Raw genomic sequence first — 19,052 nt, forward strand, 5'->3', positions numbered from 1 at the left:
CTCCAAGAGTCCCCAGACAATTTACAAGGTGGGCCTGATTGGTAAAATTAGTAGTAGTCAGGGTAGGGGTTTATGCATTTCATTAGGAACGCATGTCAGCCAAAGAGTCACCGCACTCAATCAAAATCTTGTTTTTTCACATCTGTGTACAGTGTCCCTGAAAGGTTTGACTCTCATTGAATTCCTCAGCCTCTACTTTTTATTTCAACTGCATGCAGGGTAACCCTTTGAACCTTGACTGGGGGGGTCGAGTGTTTTTTTTCTACGCAACTAAAAGAGGCTGGGGGAGTTCTCTTGGCCTAAGCTAATTTTATGCCTAATTTTAGACATTTTTCCTCACAGGGTTCTTTGACACATATGTTTGAACTACTGTGCCAACTCCCAACTTTATGAATGCAGCCCTGCTATTAAAGCAATATAGTGAAGACTAATGCTGTCAGATTTAAATACAAAAAAGTACTGTAAAGCACTCGCTCTTCAACAGTGTGTTCCTGACATGCAATTGGAACGCGTACGATTTTTGTTTACCAAATTTCAAGGGATAGCGGTTCTGGTCTCTTGCAGCAAAAACAAAGTACTGGAGGAACCTTAAAGGCTAGATTATGGCTTAGCCTTTGGTGGGCAAGAGCCCAAGTTGGATGCATAAAAAGTCATCGCAGTTGTGGAGTTTATTTGCACATACATGTACGGGGGGGGGGGGGAATGTACACAGCAAGGCAAAAGGGGCCATGAGATAGATGCAAGCAGAGTCTATCCTCCTACTTGGTGATAATGGTGGCTTTTTCAACTACAATTTCTTTGCACAAAACCGTTATGGAGAGAGCATGCCAAGAGCAGGAAGAGCCCTAACAAGCACACTCATGTTCGAGTAGGCTGCTAGGACTGGAATGCTCCAACAGAATTCAGGGGAAGAGCAACATGCAACAATTTCACCCCCACTCTCAAGTAAAGTTTCTTCCAGCAGAACTGATCACATGTCATCATCCCACTACAGAAGCTTGCCCACGATGGATTCTCACCTCAAATAAATAGTAAGTATCAAGCAGCAAGTTGTTGTTTTTTTAATAATAAAAAGAACCATTTAATTGCATTGCTTAACTAAAAGCCAGACATCTACTCAGGTGACAAATTTGGGAGAAGGGGGAGAGGCTTTATGAACACTTTACATCTCTGCAAGAGTAGAGTATGAAATTGCCTTTTTGCATTCCCATGCTTTGTGTATGGAAATGCCCTATGGAAAGTACTACGTCCCCCCATTCTGTTCCAACATAGATCACTGGAAGTGCTCTCACGGTACATTACAAACACAGGATACATCCATACAAGGACAATAATGCTTTGATCACTGTAGGAATGCCACATGCAATCCAGAAATGCAATTTGTATGCACGCACCATACTCTTATCACAGTTCTGAGAAGCATTACATTTCTGAGGGACTGGTAATGTATGTTCACTGTTCACACAAGGAACCTGAGCTTCAGGAAAGACATAATACGCAGTTGGTTTGCCAGCACCACACTCCCATCTGCAGGGAACATTTAAGTGCTTTTCTAAAGCAACGTTTCCTCCACATTTTAATACAAGTCGGTCTACGTTTCTGTTGGGGTAATAGGTTTCTGGGCAAGCTATAACCCTGTTACTGCTCCTCCTAAATAATTATGTGCTGTCATGGCCACTCATCTGAACACTTTTATTTCTTAACACTCTTTTAAAGAAGAAAGTGGGAAGTGACGTGGTAATGCTGCAAGAGCTCTTGATGGAGATTGAGGGAGGGGATGAGACACTAAGTTATGTTCAGTTACTTGCATCTCTGGGGTTAGCACACGTGGTATAGCAACAAAATAGTGTATTAGGTAGTTATGCCAAGGGCTATCACAAAATATTAGCTCTTCTGGCCAAGAGCTTGATTCACAGGGGGCCAAGACAATTAGAATTAAAGCACTGTGTGTGTACTGAATCTTAAGTCAAAGTTAACACTGGGGTTATTAGTCCCATGTTGTCCATTCACAGCCCTTTGCTACCAACAAGGTGCTTTGGTGAGCATGGGCATTCTAAGTGGCAGCTGCCTACATACTTCCGAGTTGTTCACAGATTTTCAACGCAAGCCAATTTTTGAAGTAGCATCGTGGACCCCTGCGAGCATTGCCATGGACTTTTAAGACCAAGTACCACATTTAAAATAAAAGAAGTGACTAGCACACAAGACACCATGCCAGCAAAGGTCTCTCATAAAAGTAGTGCGACTTGATTTTGTCAGTTAACTGTACTGTGGTTAAGGCTGGGTTTAACCATCTATTGGTACAGTTACTACCATCAAGTCACAAGTGGTTTCAGAGGATAAATAGTTTCATTTGCCCAAACTCAAAATTTTAGCATCTAGATTACAATTATCTCTACAAGTGACATGCCAAATTGCCTCCTGCAGAATTTAGTACTTTTTATGAGATGAGACCATTCCAAAACTATTAAACATGAAGTGTGTCAGTACAAAGTTAACTCACCATCTGTTTTAAGACAAGAATGCAGGAAAGAAAGTACACAGTCAGTGAAAGTGAAACCATTTTATATATTAGACACCAATGAGTTTTTGCATCTGCTTGGGTATGGATATTTTTACATGGTGATTAGGCAGCACCTGGAAGATCACATAGCTCCTAGGACTAGCTGCAGCAGAAACTTTACCTTTTCAGTTTTAGGACTTTAAACCAAACATGCAACACGATCCAAGCTTTATTTAGTAGATGCTTGCCTTCCCTGCCACCCCAAAATACTGCCCTGCAAAAGCAGTACTTGGCTGGAAAAGATACCCAGAGGTATTGGAATTGGTGGTGCCTATTGATTTTCCCAGCCTTGAAAAAAATAATTCAAAGCTTACTGTACAATAGCAATGTCATCTTAAGGTAAAGGTAAAGGTACCCCTGCCCGTACGGGCCAGTCTTGACAGACTCTAGGGTTGTGCGCTCATCTCACTCTATAGGCCGGGAGCCAGCGCTGTCCGCAGACACTTCCAGGTCACGTGGCCAGCGTGACAAGCTGCATCTGGCAAGCCAGCGCAGCACACGGAACGCCGTTTACCTTCCCGCTGGTAAGCGGTCCCTATTTATCTACTTGCACCCGAAGGTGCTTTCGAACTGCTAGGTTGGCAGGCGCTGGGACCGAACGACGGGAGCGCACTCCGCCGCGGGGATTCAAACCGCCGACCTTTCAATCGGCAAGTCCTAGGCGCTGAGGCTTTAACCCACAGCGCCACCTGTGTCCCTAATGTCATCTTAATATTAACCTAATACTTTGCTTTGACAAGTCCTACATTAAGCAAACTTTCCAAACCACTTCATTCCTAGTACAACTCAATCCCATTATTTACAGCATTCCCTGACTGATACAATGGTTACCAAAATGCAACCAAATCTTAACATACTGCACACGGGTTCAAAGCAGAACCAATACATGTGCTGCTGCACAACAATCCTCCCAAGATAATGCAAAGAAAATAAAACTTACCTTTCAGAGCAATTACTTTAGAAGCTGGATTCATGATGGCACTTTCTGCAGAGATTGGGCGCCTGATAGGAGTGGTTGGATCGCTCATGTCTATGATCACAACCTGTGCTTGCTCACCAACTTTTTCTCGAATACATATGAATTTATCAGATTCCATTGTTAAGGTACTGAATCCAATGTTTGCTGGATTAATTCCAAGATTTTGGAGCTGTAAAAAAAAAAAGCAAAGTATTGGTAAAAACCTTGCATGACCACAGACAAGGACTGCTAGGCGGGGAAATCTGCACATGTGGCAAAATGCCACCATGCCATCACTGTTTATTCCTAGAACAGACACTTCTCTCTGGGGAAAGTGGTATTAGGAGCAGTTGACTACACAGGTTTTACATATATCTTTGTGATCAGAAAGCAACTCACAGTGATCATGGAGTTGGTGTTTCTTCACAGTGTGGCTCACTTAAACCTTCAAAAACTACTCTATTACATTAGATGTGGGGGCAGATAAGCTATTTGTGAATACAGATCAGGTATATCCATGCAAAGATTTGCAGTGTTCATGGGACTGCTTCACTGTGCACCATGTTCATAACCCAGCCCACTGACTATTTACATTTTTAACAACCAGTTGTAGGAGGGATGCATAGCTTTCACCCAGTGAAATTAATAGTAGTCAGATTCTCAAACCTTTATTGGCATTCCAGTAGGGTTCAATACAGAAAAACCAGTCACCAAAAAACACAACAACAACCCCCCAACCAACAAACAGCCTTCATCTAACACTTAAGTCAGTGTTGCATAGCTTTCATGAATCCTCACTGCGTGTTGCATAAACCTGGCTACTATCTCCATCTTATCCCCATCCGGAGTATACGTAATGAAGGCTACATTACATGTGAAATAGTGCTCAACAATCTCTTCAAACCAAGAACCAGATCCAATCAATTCCTACAAGAACAAAGGAGTGTCTTGTGGCACCTTCAATACTTAACAAATGCATTAGGTCATAAATATTTGTAGTCTGGCACCCGTTTCATCAAATGCACAAAGGACCTGGTTGTGGCCTTCCCATAAGCAACTGGTAGGTCACTGTGAGAACAGGTTGGAGGGCTAGATGGGCTTTTGGTGTGATCCAGCAGAGCTCTTCTCGTGCTCTTCGCCGGTGAAGTGGATGCGAGACCATGAAAGATGATGACACAATTCATTTGTTAAATCTTTTAACATGTTGTTTATTTAAGGTACCACAATATTCTGTTTTTGCTTCAACACAGCCTCAACACACCCACCTCTCTGGAAATAGATTCCTAGTTACCAGGGCAGTTTGTTAACATATGTTGACTCAGAGCCACTGGCATCTCTGGCATGGAAACCCTCCGTTATACACTATATCACATGGTACCAATTCCCCCAATATTGAAGCAGGGTTCAACATTTCTAGTTTCGCTCAATCTAGCTGCTTTATTCCAGATTTCACAGCAACTTGCACATCTCAAACATTCTTGCTGAAAGAATGTTTTTGCAGGGTTACGTTCCCAAGCTATTGTGCTAATCTTCCCCATATTTATTATTCCAGCGTTTATTAGCTGGATTGTATGCCATAAATGGCAACATGTTTAGTGTATAGCAAGTCTATACACTGAAGCAAGTTTATCCGCACCAACAGGAAGTAGAACATTGTGGCCTGTGTGCAACTTCAGTACTCCTCATTTTAAATCCATTCAGTGAATGGGACAGAGGGAAGTTCCTTACTACAGTGGTGCCCCGCAAGACGAAAAACTCGCTAGACGAAAGGGTTTTCCATTTTTTGAGTCGTTCCGCAAGACAAATTTCCCTATGGGCTTGCTTCGCAAGATGAAACGTCTTGCGAGTTCTTGCGAGTTTGTTTCCTTTTTCTTAAAGCCGCTAAGCCGTTAATAGCCGCTAAGCCGCTAATAGCCGTGCTTCGCAAGACGAAAAAAGCCGCAAGGCGAAGAGACTCGCGGAACGGATTAATTTCGTCTTGCGAGGCACCACTGTATAAGTTTTCTATCAGCAACTCTGTAGGCTTGTTCTAGAAAGACAGGAACCTGCTAGTACAGAATCAAACCACTGGGTCCATCTAGCTCAGTACTGCCAATATTGAGCACCAGCAGCTCTCTGGGGCTTCAGGCAGCGAGTCTTCCCCAGCCCTACCTGGAGATGCCAATGATTGAATCTGGGACCTTCTGCATGCAAAGGAGATGCTCAACCACTAAGCTATGATCCTTCCCCCAATAAAGACAACCATTTTCAAGCATTTTGCTGTGGGGAACCAGCCAGCGACATTGTAAGTTTGACAGTAGCACAAGACTCAAAAGCTTCTACTGAAGATTGTCTACTTGAGATATTTAGCTTTTTAACAGCAGTAAACCGATTACAGTTAACTGTGAACCAGGAACCATCAACACAGAAGTCTAACAAAAAGCAACAGAAGGACCCACTACGCCCTTGAATATGATTATTTCTTTCTAAAATTATCTAGCAAAACATGCATTAAAAATGAGAGGAAGTAATAGCTGGAAGGTATGCAAGTTGCAGCATACATTTAGCTTGTCATATTCACATTTGATTTTATTTTTTATAGCATAGATGTTCAATTACATTCCTTGGTACAATTGTCCCAGAAAAAAATTACGATGATCCATCAGTTTGCTAGGGTTGGAGGCTCATTCATTCAATTTTGTCTGTCTTATCTTTTTCTTTTGCTGCAATCTGGGATATACATCTTACCCTTAGACCTCTTAATACAAATTGATGAAATTGATTTTTTATGTTCCAATTGTCCATATTATATTGTCGGTATTCTAATGTTTAATATGGCTATTGTGAGCCTGGGGGTGGGGGAGATGCCTCTCTGTGGGAGGGGCGGTAGAAAAAATTGAATATCTAGGCTCACTTTAATCTGGGTTTAATTCATGAAGTGTTCTGGGAGACAGATGGGAGGAGTGCAACCTTTGTTGAGTCTCCTGGATCTCTTCATGACATTTAAAACCACTGACCACTGTATCCTCCTGAGGCAGCTCTGTGGGTTGAGAGACTTGACCCTCTCTGTAGGACTGCAACCAGAGAGTAGCATTGTGAAACTGCTGCTCAACTCCATGGTTTTTATGGTGTGGAATCCAGAGTGTTACCTCTTGTCCCCCATGCTGTTTAGTATCTGTACAAAGCCACCAGGTGAAGTCATTCAGGGATTTGAAGTATAAGTTCATCAATATGTTACCAACACCCAACATGATCTTAATATCAGGAGAAGCTGTACAGGTGTTAGATGAGAGCCAATGAACTGAAGCTGAATCCTGACAAGACTTGGGACCAAATACATGAAGGAATGTCTCTTCCCATATCTGCTAACTGAAGCACTGATATCTGATGAGTTGTCTCTTCTCAGGGTGAAGTCCATTGTGTAGCGACACAGGAGAAGGCCTTCTCTGTGGTGGCACCTGCTTGTGAAACTACCTACTGTTTGAAATGCGGCTGCCTCCCTCTTTGCCAATTCTCCAGCATGAGTTAAAGACGCATTTCTGTTTTTACCCAGGCATCTGAGTTACATCTAAAGTTTCACTTTTATTTTATGACTGCTGCTGAATTTAGTGTATCTTTCATCTTTGTTGGAAGCCGCCCAGAGTGGCTGGGGAAACCCAGGCAGATGGGTGGGGTACAAATAATAAATTATTATTATTATTATTATTATTATTATTATTATTATTATTAGTGTCCTGTTTGCAATGTTCATGTTTTAATGTTGCATTGTTTTTGTATCTTGTAAACAAAAATTGTGGTGTTCACTAGAGCTCGCCACACCTTTAGATGGTCTTTAGATGAACATGTGATTGAACAGTGCCCTTTTTTTAAATATCTGGGTGCTACATTCCAGGCTACATCTAGTTGGTTAGCCCACTTTAAGGCTGTAACCATCCTAACACAAAGAACAATTGGTGTCCTGCTTAATTTCTTTCATACCCGGGGAGGACAATTGGTGATCCCAGCATTAAGAGCTTTTGTTGGGAAAGCTATTCCCCAGATGTTATATGGGATAGAACTCTGGGGGTGGAACCAGAGGCTGATGGAACGGCTCGAAATTTTGCAAAATTATTATCTCAGGAGGATTCTAGGCCTTCCTCAAGGAACCCCAGCAGCTTTCTTGAGGGTGGAGGTTGGATTACCCTCTGTGTCTGCCAGGGCCCATTTAAGATTCCTACGATTTTACATCAACCTTGCAAATACCTCAAACACCTTATTAGCCAAACAAGCCTTTGTATCTCTTCAAAAGAACACCACTTGGCGTCAAAACCTATCTGAGATCCTGGTTAGATACACCCTACCGGAGTTTAATATCCTCAAACTGTGGAGCCCGGACAAAGTTCGGGAATGGATCCTGCAGAGAGACGCTCTGTTAGATATCACAAAAATACAGAACCCAGGGTCCTCCCACTGGCTTCCCCGACTGAAAACAGTCAAAACCTGCGCCAATTACTTAGCGAATATCACCAATCCCACCCTTCGGAGAGCCTTCACCATGGCCCGTTTTCAAACCATTCCTACGGCCTATCTGTCAGGCAGATATGCAAAAATCCCAGTAGAGCAGCGTATATGTCCTTGTCATATGAGAACCAAAGAGGATCTCATACATTACATGTTGTATTGTCCCATCTATTCGGCCTTCAGGGATGCGATGTTACAAACTATTCCCAAATCAATAGTCAACTCTGAGGACCAAGTAAAGTTTTTACTAGTGGACGCTGATCCACGGATTTCTCACGTGGTAGCAGTCTTTGTGGTGAAGGCTATGAAAACTAGGGTACGGTTCCTGGATGAAACGGTGAGGTCCCTTCCATTGATCTCCTAACCTGTTGCTGTATCTTCTTTCCTGAATGGTGGGGTTTTTTGGGTAGTTTCCTTGCTGGGATAGCATGACATGAATTTTAGCTTACTTTTATAATTTTATTGTTTATCTTTTAACAATGTTTTATGGTATTTTGTGTAAAGGCATGGACCTCACAAATTTAATAAACTTGTTTGTTTGTTTGTATCTTGTATACACTGCCCATGGATTCTATGGAATGAAAGGTGGCCTAAAAACAGTATCTAAAATACTGTGCTCATTGTATTTGTCTGCTTTCTGTCAGCAGCTTTGAGCACAGCGTATATACAGCACATAAGCAAACTGTTTACTGAGAGAGACAAACATATCTCCAAGTTTTATCATGGAACACCAAATAAGCAAGAAGAGGTTACCCCTTGCCATATTTATTTGCCATCCAGTTATGGCAACATTCCATTCTTACATCAACAGACAGTTTTTACTGCACTTACATGCTGTTCTCATGAGACATGACTGGAAACGGTTTGTAATAGGCATAAAAATAGCAGCTAATAGAAATGTTGTATTACCCCTTCTATAATTTAAAGTGTGTTTCCTTCTGCATACCACCTACACACAACCCCACCCAAAAGAGAAGCAATTACATAACTAAAAGTTTGATCGCACCTTTGTATGTAATAAGGACTGCTATCAAAACAGTCCCTTCTGATTTATCTGGTACAGCTTTCACGAAATTTTCAAGTCCTGCCCACAAACACATCAGTATACTTGCTGTACCATCTTTAAATCTGCAGAGATTATTCAATCTCATATAGTCCTGGCAGAGATCATTCAATCTTGTATAGCCCTAATTGGGCTGACCAGAGGTGACAATTCCCATGCAGAGACAATCAGATCCTGCAGGGTCTGTGTTCCACATTCACAAACAAGAAGAGTCTTAGATTCTTCAGTAGCAATGGCAGAAGCATGGGAAGGTATCTATATAAGCTATTTTCAGAAAGGTGGAAATCTGAAGACCCTAAAGGGGCCTTTAATCTGGCTCAATGTTCTGGGCAGGTCACTTTATATCCGCCCCTCGGTGTTCCTATTAAATGAAGTTTTTCTGTAGTCAGACCAGCTCTGTAACTCTACCAATATTCTACTAGCTGACAAAGATAGATAAAAGGTCAAGTAATCCCCAGGGGAAATGGCAAAGAGAGCAATTACTGCAATAGTTATTCTTTTCACAGACCCGTAAATATTTGGACACTTCTCCATTATACACACTTTTCTTTTTCCAATTCAGTCATGAACCTTTTTGCCCAAGGTATTCCACAGCAATGTACAGTGTTCCACAACTGAAGGAACTGAAAAATGTACAGAGCTTCTAAAAACTGGTCTTAAAGCGGCAACATCCAGCTTCATTTTTTCTACTACAGCTGCTTTATTTTCTCCACCCCTCTTTTGTGTAACACCTTGCATGATGGAAGAGTTGTGGAGAGTTGAAAAGCTTGCCACTATTCTGTAACATATTGCCTCGTCCCAGTGAAGAAATTACCCAACCTTTGAGAGCATCTCTAGTTATTACAGCCTGAACAGCCTTTCCTTTCCTTTGCAATTGCCCGGGGTGGTAACTCTCAAAATGGCCTGTCAAGCTGCCCCCAAACAAAGGTCATTCCCTCTGAAGGGCTTGCAAGGCTTCAAGTTTATTCAAAGACAAAGACAAGTCTGATCAGTCATTGTGCTGGGGGATGGAATGAACAACTATTCTTCAAGCCTCTATGCCTGCAACCCTAGCCACACATATCTAGTCATCTCCCACACCTCCCTCTTCAGTTTCTGATTATTCAACAATTAGCAAGAACTTCAGCACATGTAACACAAAATCACAGGTAGCCCAAACCATACTTTGCAAGCACATTTTAGCCATGGTTAGCAGATCAGGATAGAATTCTCCCCTGCACACCAAGCCTTGAAGGCCAAACTGTCTAAATTAAGACCATCCCTTTTACTATTGTGTAGCAGAGAAGTGGTCTTCACAACCAACTCTGTACTCTTGCAGAGCCTTTGAAGTGAAGGAGTGAGCATCTTCAGGAGAAGCACTGCACTTTTATTTTCTGAGTAAATGTGAAGAAGCCTGAGTGAAGCTTAGGGAAGGAAGAACACAGAATCAAAGTCTCCTTGAGATTATGTTTTAGATACACTGCAGCAAGGTGAGCTCTCCAAATACAGCAGGAGATATACAACTGGGGGGGGACTGAGGGTGGGGGAGAAGAGGCCACATTACATTTACAGCAGTACACGAGGAGCTTCTTTAGTCAAGGTGTTGGCTGCTATTTTTTAATTGCATTTAACGTTCATATGTAGGAAAAGGAATACCCCCCAACCCAATACAGAAGATTCTATACAAGCAGATTTTATCCCTGCCTATATTATTCACGTACCCAATTTCCAGCCAGTGGAAATCATGTGCAATTATGATAGGCAGGCAGCAAATACTCCAATATAGGAATGCAAGTAAACATGTACTTTGGGGACACACTGGCTGTCTCCATGTGCAGCTTCAAAGAATTAACTGAACTATCATGTGCATGCAGCCTGAGTACTGTTGCTTCACACTTCTCGTCTTGAGTGGGGATACATACCATAAGCACTAAGTTAAAACCCTGATTTGTTATGCCTAAACAAACCACAAGCAGGAAGCAATGGTTTCTTGGTCACTTCCCAGATGTGGCTTGCCTGGGCAAAACAAACCACAAGCATGGGTTCAGATGTAATGCTAAGCCAGCCATTTGTAGTTTTCTTCCCCATTTGAGTAAGGTTGGAGCAAAGCAGGGCCACTTAGGTTGTATTCACAGGATAGTTCAGTAAGCCATGGTTAATGGCTTAGCTGTTACCAGTGCTCGAAACTCCCAATGTTCTAGGCGCATCCTAGGCGCAATGTTCCAGGTCTCCACCCTCATCATTCTGCCCGGAAACTGAGGTCTAGAGCTGAGGGCCTTCTGGCGGTTCCCTCACTGTGAGAAGCCAAGTTACAGGGAACAAGGCAAAGGGCCTTCTCAGTAGTGGCGCCCGCCCTGTGGAATGCCCTCCTACCAGATGTCAAAGGAAAAAACAACTACCAGACTTTTAGAAGGCATCTGAAGGCAGCCCTGTTTAGGGAAGCTTTTAATATCTGAAGGACTATTGTATTTTAATCTTTTGTTGGAAGCCACCCAGGGTGGCTGGGGAAACCCAGCCACATGGGCAGGGTATAAATAATAAATAAATAAATAAATATTATTATTAATTGTTGTTGTTGTTGTTTTGCAATGGGGAATTTCAATAGCACGAGCAGTTTCTGAGCTCTTGGTGCAGTACTGTGCCTAAGATTTCACATTAAAACTGCAGAGTAGAAGAAAAGGAGGACCTTTTTCTGCCTCCTCACTTACAGCTACTCTCTGTAGACTGGAGAAGAGACTCTCTTAAGAATATTACGGGCTGGGCAGGGGAAGGACTAGACCATGTGAAAAATGAACAGTTTAGCTGCATTCATTTACAGCTTTTTGTTTTCGTTATATTAAAAAAAGCACGCCTAGACATTCTATTGTTGCGCCCATAACCTATGTTTAAAGTGCCATTTAGCTCCAAGCTTTCATATCTCAGTTTCTGACAATGGCTGTTACCTACTAACAAAGCCCATGCAAAGTAAGTGGTTTGCTACTACACAACCATTAGTGAGAAAATATTGCCAGGAAACTGGTAAATCAAAACTATTTCCTAGCTATTTGTTCCTGCACAACTGGATGGAACTGATGAAGAGAATCGATGAAATCCGTTTTGAAGCCTCAGTGCTGCTCCTTGAACTTTCAGCACGACTGCATTCTCCTTAGGAAATTATTCTGTCAGTGAGGGGTTCTATTCAGATAATGATTTGCCAGCTACTCATCTAGAAGAATGTGTAGGTGTGCTCATGGCGTTTTTGTCATAAGATGCTGGCAGACTTGAAATGCTTTCAGTGCTTTGCACCAAGGTTCTTGCCTTAAGACCATAACCTTGCATGTTGTCTCAGGAATATCTTAGACAACTCATCTCACAGGTAGGCTACCTGATCTAAACATCCGAAATTCAAGGAATGCTAGTAGATGCTGGCATGCAGTTGTTACTTATGCCAAGCTTTCACAAAAGTAATAATTAAACATCACAAACTATTTCAATCAGACAAACAGGATATTCTTCCGTGTTTCCATTTAATTTTTGAAGAGGTTTAGCTCCTCCATGACTCTCCAAAAATCAACACAACCGAACTAAAGCACCATGGCATTCATAGCTTTCTCCATGCCTATGCTACATCCTTTGAATGAATTGGAACTTGATTTCAGTCATTGAAGAGCAGCATAGTTATTACAGGTGACTCCCCACTTACGTGGAGGTTACAATCAGGGGCTCCTTGCACATAAGCAAAATGTGTGCAAGTGGGGAACACCCTGGAGGGTCCTTGTGGCTCACAAGGTGGCCCTCTTCAGGCTCTGGGGATGGTCTCCTCGCAAGTCGGAGGCACAGCAGGGCTTTGTTGAGGCTGTTCAGCCTTCCTACCTAGCAACTGACATACAGGGTAGTGCAGCAGCAGCAGCAGGCACTTTCCCACGCATCAGCTGTTAGGCAGGTAGGCCGAGCATCCAAAACAAAGCCCCTCTCTCTTCTCTGTCCTCTTCAGGCTCCGGGGAGGGTCTCCTTGCGAGTGTTGTATTCCCACACGTGGGCAGTCACATTCAAATAGATTGTGCACAAGTGAGGAGTTGCCCGTACTTTGATTTTCCTCTTACACCATGATCTAGAAACAAAAATGCAAATACTTCCAGGGCAGAATTCCAACTCAATCAACTCCACATACACTTCAAAAATGTTTTTTTCAGGCAACAGTTGTGGGTCAGCTGCTCCACAGAGCACAGCTTTGGGGTAATATGGATCTGAAGAAGATTGGATCCATTCAAAATCAGTAACTGAGTACCATATGGTATGTCATCCTTTCTGTTAAGAGACAAAGCTAATCTATTGAAGTTGGCATCTTTAGTAAATAGCAGGACTATTACTGGATTATGTTATCCAAAACAAATGGGCAGCCACAAACCAGCCAGAATATCAAAGTTAGCCAGAAAAACAAACATATATAGTTTTGGGCCTGATAAGGCAGTGTATCATGGATTTAGGTTTATGAGTTATTGGCAAAGATTAATATATAAAGACTATCTCCTTTCAACCTAAAGCTGAGTATCAAGAGTTTTCTTCTACCATACAGAACCAAACTTAACTATCCAAAGTGTGCAAGAGTAATTTTCCTGGCAAGATTGCATAAGACAAACTATTCGGTTACATTAGGGCATTGACACCCCTTTAACAGTACAGTCTATATAATTGCCCTGGACAGGCAAAGTCACTGAGTGTGGGAAAGAGGCTCGATTGGGAAAGGACTTACTGGCCTTTTTGCTGACAAACCAGATCATATTTGACTTGGCTATCATTCTATCTGCTGTTTTGTTTATTAAACGGGCAAAATCCCATATGATCGCCAGCAAGATTTCAATAGTGAAGAGAGATGAAGAATGTCAGATAGTAGGAGACTGTCAACTCTGTTATTGAAGTGTTGAGTTAAACAGTAAATGAGTAGGGATTTTTTTGTAATTAATGTTACAGTAAAATGTACTGGATATTGCAATGGCTTATGATTACATATGAAAATACTGTATAGCACCTTTTAATATTATGACTGGCAATGGCATCTCTAAGCCAGAGATGGTCAGCCTATGACCCTCCAGAACTCACAATTCCCATCAGCCCCTAGCCAGCTTGGCCAGTGGTCAGGGATGATGGGAGTTTTAGTCCAATAAGATCTGGAGGGCCACACGTTCCCCATCCCTGGGCTAAGCAATAAGGATCTGTGGAATTACAACTCATGAAGGTAGGCAAACGCCCCACAGATTGATATAATTCACTCTACATATTGCACCAAGTTGTCCAACAAAACAACAACCACCTTGAGGGATTCTGGAGTCTATTTTAAGAGTGCTTGTAACTTCCAGTTATCTTCCAGTTAAAATACAATTTTAAAATGTAATTTTAAAAGAGTTATCTCATTTTCTGTTGAAACACAAGTAAAAGGTTAAATACCAAGCCTACATGATAATAAATTGGTCTGCTTCCCCCCCTCCCAAAACTTTGTAGACAATCTGAAAGTCTCCCAGGAAGTTGTATAGGACAACAGAATACCCAGTTGTATAGGAGAACAGAATACCCAGAGTACCGGTACCCATTCAGAAAATTGTTTATGTTATTTACCCCACAAAGAAAGAAAGATACTGAGAGATGCCCACACCATACACACCAATCTGTCAGTACTCCCCCTTCTAAAACTATACCTGCAGCTTGTGTCTGGTTAATATACAGAAATCCAGTATTTCCAGTCTGAACCTTTTTTCTTTATATATGGAATGCCAACGTAACACTGTCTTGTTACAGCAGTGACCAATCAGTATTTAGTGCTCATGTTCAAAACTAAAGTACAGCTTATTCTTTATTGCACTTATGGCAGTGATGTTTCCATCACTCACTGACCAAGCTGGTGTTATGGCTTGTGCAAGTTCAGCTAAGTTAAAACACTGCACAGGTCCCAGATAGTACAATGCAGTGGTTAGGACTGGGGAGACCCAAATATAAATCCCTACTCAGCCATGTACTTCACTGGATGACCTTGTGGCAGCCACCATCTCTCAGTCTAACCACCTCACAGGCTTGCTGTGATAATAAAATGGAGAGGGGGAAGGGGCTATGTACACCATCTGGAACTCTTTGGAGGAACAGAGGGACATAACTGAAATAAATATTGAGAAGCTGAAGGACCAGAAAGCCCAGCGGCTAATGAAACCGAAGAAATTATGCAGAATGCGAAATCGACTGAAAAAGGAATCTGGAAGGCAATTAGCTGAAGAACAATGATTGAATTAAATCAGAAAAAAATTTTAAGAAAGTTTGAAGATAGCCATAGAATCAAAGTGATTTGCAGTGTTAAGGAATCTACTGGAAAGTCAAGCTGAATAGAAATGTGATACTTATGTGCAACTAATACTTCCTGTGAATCCAAATCTGAGACTTAACTCATGTGGAGTACAAATGTTGGGAGAATTTTAAGGCTGCAATCCTAGGCATATGTCTCACTGAACACAGTGGAACTTACTTCCAAGTCAACACACACCCAGCTAATAAGCCCTTAGTCATTAAGCTTTCTCCCCACACCCCAATTTCATTTTTATGGTATTTTGTTGCTGTTACTCAGCTATATGGAGAAACGTCTATAGGACCAAGTGCGTAATACAACTACATCTTGTGTGCCTGGGAACTATGAAGCACTTAGCTCATACCACTCACTAGGGGAAACCTAAGATGTTTAAACAACACTAAATGAGAAATGTGAAATTCAGCACACAGTACTAAACACTAACAAAAGGCATGGTGTCACCAGGCAGTTCACATTTTGAAATGGATGCCTCTGTCCTGAGAGGGGAAGGGAGGGGTAAAGGAGGGAGCATTTGCCAAGTCCACTTCCTGTTCTCTCATTCATTTAGAGAATTCCTTTAATTCCTGCCATAAACTGCCTTTTCTTAAGCAAACACTTCCCCCTACACTTGATTCAGAGCAATCTCTCTCTCCTCTCCCCACCCCAAATAGCAGTTCTTTCACGTAACTATCTGCAGTCTTTGCCTCACTATTTGAGACTGGGATCAATTTCCTTAAAGCAGCCCATCCTCCCAAGTGAGTAGCGTTGTGTTCTTGTTTTTAAAGTAGCACCAGGAATGCTTCTAGAAGAGACAGAAGTACTGCAAGAAGGGAACAGATTTTCAGAGCCCTGCCGTTCTCCGGAACAAGATGCAATCTATTTGCTCAATCCTTCCCCATCTTGCAGATCCATTTGCATGGCTCAGAGGTTCCCAAACACAAGCCGCGGCCACCACCCCACAACCGATGGATCGGCCGCAAAAAAAAAACAACCACAGAAATGCAGGGACGCAGGTGCGGCCCGTTTTCCAATGTGAAGATGTCCTTCTCTGCACTCCCTTCCCCACAAATATTCCTTATGGTGTAGTAATGCAGACAAGCAACTCGGAGCCTCCCTCTCCATACACACCAAAAAAAGAGAGAGGGGGAGGAGGAGGAGAGTCAGTCATTCAGGCAGCCAGTGACTCTGCACAAATACCCGCAAAAGGCTGCCATCAAAAACTAGGAAACCTCACCAAGCCAGAATCAGGTGCAACAAGGGCAAAATAATTGAAATGAAGAGCACGACTCTGATTTTCCAATATGCATGTGTGTGTGTGTATATATATCTGTGTGCGTCTTCTATATAAATATATATATGTTCCCCACCACCATTCCCCAAGCGCCAAATTAAAAGCCAGGGCAGGCTTTGCGCCATCCTGCCTGGAGGAGGAATGAATAAAGGGTTATAAAAAGGAAACAATAAAAGGTTATCAAACAATAAAGGCTTATGAAATCGAAAGAGGAGAGCCCCCCACCCCAAGCCCACCACCCGAGAGATGCCTGCCTGCCCCACAATTCGTTCTCTCTGGCCCTCTTCCCCACCCCATCCCACCCCCCTAGAGGGGAACCCCTCGCCCTTTTCCAAGGAGTCTCTTCCCGCCCCTCAACCCCATTCAAACCCCTCCCCCAGGTGGGGGGGGGGGGAGAAGCCCACCGCCACACTAGGCCGCAAGCCACCCACCCACCCTTTCCCCTCAAGGCTGAAATGAGTGGGGAGGGGGGGAGGAAGATGGGAGGATCCCTTTCCCCTCACCCCACCCCCCAAATAGTTGCTCACCTGAAAGTGCTCCTGGAATCTTATGGGGAGTATCTGAGCCATTGTGGGGGTTTGGGGGGGGGGAACAGCCCTCTCAGAGAGGATGAAAGGGGGGGGGGACTCCCAAAAATAAAGAGAGAGAAGCGCAGGAAAGCTCCTGAGGTTTAAATTATTTAAAAAAGGGAAAGGAAAGGGGAGGGGATGTGGGAGGGGGCACGCTGTGGGTCCGGCGGCAGAGAAGGGAGCCGCTGCCTGCGCCCCACACACACATATACACGCGCGCGCGCGCAAGGGGAGGTGGGGGTTTGGTTGCTCCGCGAAGGCAGGCAGGCGAGGGCGCGGACTGCGCAGGCGCGCCGCTCGCCGCCCCCCTCCCTCCTCTTCCCTCACCCCCGTTCCGAACGCCGCGGCTCCATCACCCCCGGCTCCCTTTTCTTGTCTCAGGCTCCCGGACCCTATCACCCCGTTCGGAAAATCCCTCCGCCCCTCAGGCCAACAAAAATAAAATCGAAAATAGATAGCTTGTCTGAAAAGGAGCGAAGGCGACGCAACGGCAGGGGGTCTTTCCGAAGCGCAAATAGTCCCCTCTGTGGACGGCGTTTTCTTTTATTCCGTTCTTCAAGTTCCCACCCCCCTCAGAAAAATAAAAATAAAAACGCGCACGGGGCTCATTTTCTTCTCAAGGGGGGGGTGTCGGAAAAAAGGGCGGGGTTTGGAGGGGTTGCCGAGTTTGAGGGGGGGCACTTGTTTCTGAGGTGAGCTATAGATATATCCTTCCGCCCAAGGCGAAGAGGGTCTGGTCCCTTTCCTGCAGCCGCTTAGGATGGTTTCTATGACCCCACAGTTGTGCTCATCCTGCGCCCCATAGCCAGGCTATTCCCCTCAGTCTGGAAGGAGACTCGTCCTTTGAGGAGCCTGAAATAGCTTTATCGAAGTTGTTGTCAAGTCACACAGCCCTTCTATTTTCGTTGCGTCTCTCCTAATGTTGAAAGGAAAGCGCTTCGGGGCAGAGACCTTCCTTCTTTCCCTCCCTCCTTTTTCTCTGTTGTAAAGCGCTATGTTGCATCCGCACAACGACCCTGCCAGGCACAAATGACTACGGGATCGTGTCTCTTGATGATATCCACGAGATTTATTTCCGAGTTTTTTTAAAAAAAACACGGTTAGGATTGTACTGTGGCATTGGAAAGAAAGGAGATTTCTTGCTGGAGAAGGGGAGAGGCGTATTGTGCCGCCACAAACAGTGGTGTGGGGGTAAAATTTGGGGTTCAGGACCCCCAATAGCCCCAAGGAGAGTCCAGCTCTGCTGATCCGCTATTATTCTCACCCAAATGCACACACCAAAGAACAGAGCATGGCATTAAACTCAGTTTATTAGGATCGGAATCAGCTCCATTCTTGAATGTATAGTTCGGGTTTTTAAAAATAATTTTTATTAAATTTTCTGTTTTACAATTTAAAATACTCGTTTTACATCCTTAAGGTATCAATGACTTCCCTTCTTCTCTTTCCATGGTTCATTTTACACACCATAAACCCCTACATGTTTTAACAAAAACTATAACATTCAGCATTCCATTATTGCACCCATCAAAACACTGTTGAATTTATCTTAATGCTGCCAGTGTTTTCAGCTTTACAGAATTATTTCCCATATAGTCAATAAACATTTTCCAATCTTCTTGAAACATACGTATGTTCTTATTGTTCTCTTATTTTATCTGTTTGCGCATATTCTGTCAACTTAAGTTGCCATTCCTCTTTGGTTGGGTCCTCGCTCGTTTCCCATTTTTGGGCTAACAAAACATGAGCCACAGACTGTGGCAAACATAAATCACCTTTTTTGACACTTGGGAATTTCAGTCTGAATCATCCCCAACAGAAAGGACTCTGGTTTTTGGGGAAA

General features: G+C 43.2%; 1 protein-coding gene across 6 annotated transcripts in view; it reads right to left on the minus strand.

Moving 5' to 3' along the window:
* The window catches only part of LOC114587041 (clathrin heavy chain 1-like), a 63,371-nt gene extending 45,915 nt beyond the window's left edge, over window positions 1–17,456 (minus strand). For 5 of the 6 annotated variants that reach the window (XM_077920855.1, XM_028710950.2, XM_077920853.1 and 2 more), the window contains exons 1-2: window positions 17,168–17,455; window positions 3,504–3,711 (exon numbers count right to left, since the gene is read on the minus strand). In XM_077920855.1, the coding sequence (XP_077776981.1) occupies window positions 3,504–3,711; window positions 17,168–17,209 (250 nt within the window). In that variant the 5' untranslated portion in view covers window positions 17,210–17,455. Of the gene's footprint in view, window positions 1–3,503; window positions 3,712–17,167 lie in introns of all 6 variants that reach the window. The other variant, XM_077920852.1, reaches the window with a different exon arrangement.
* Window positions 17,457–19,052: the final 1,596 nt, after the last annotated feature.

Source organism: Podarcis muralis, chromosome 16, assembly GCF_964188315.1.
Source record: "Podarcis muralis chromosome 16, rPodMur119.hap1.1, whole genome shotgun sequence".
In the NCBI taxonomy this organism is placed as follows: domain Eukaryota; kingdom Metazoa; phylum Chordata; class Lepidosauria; order Squamata; family Lacertidae; genus Podarcis; species Podarcis muralis.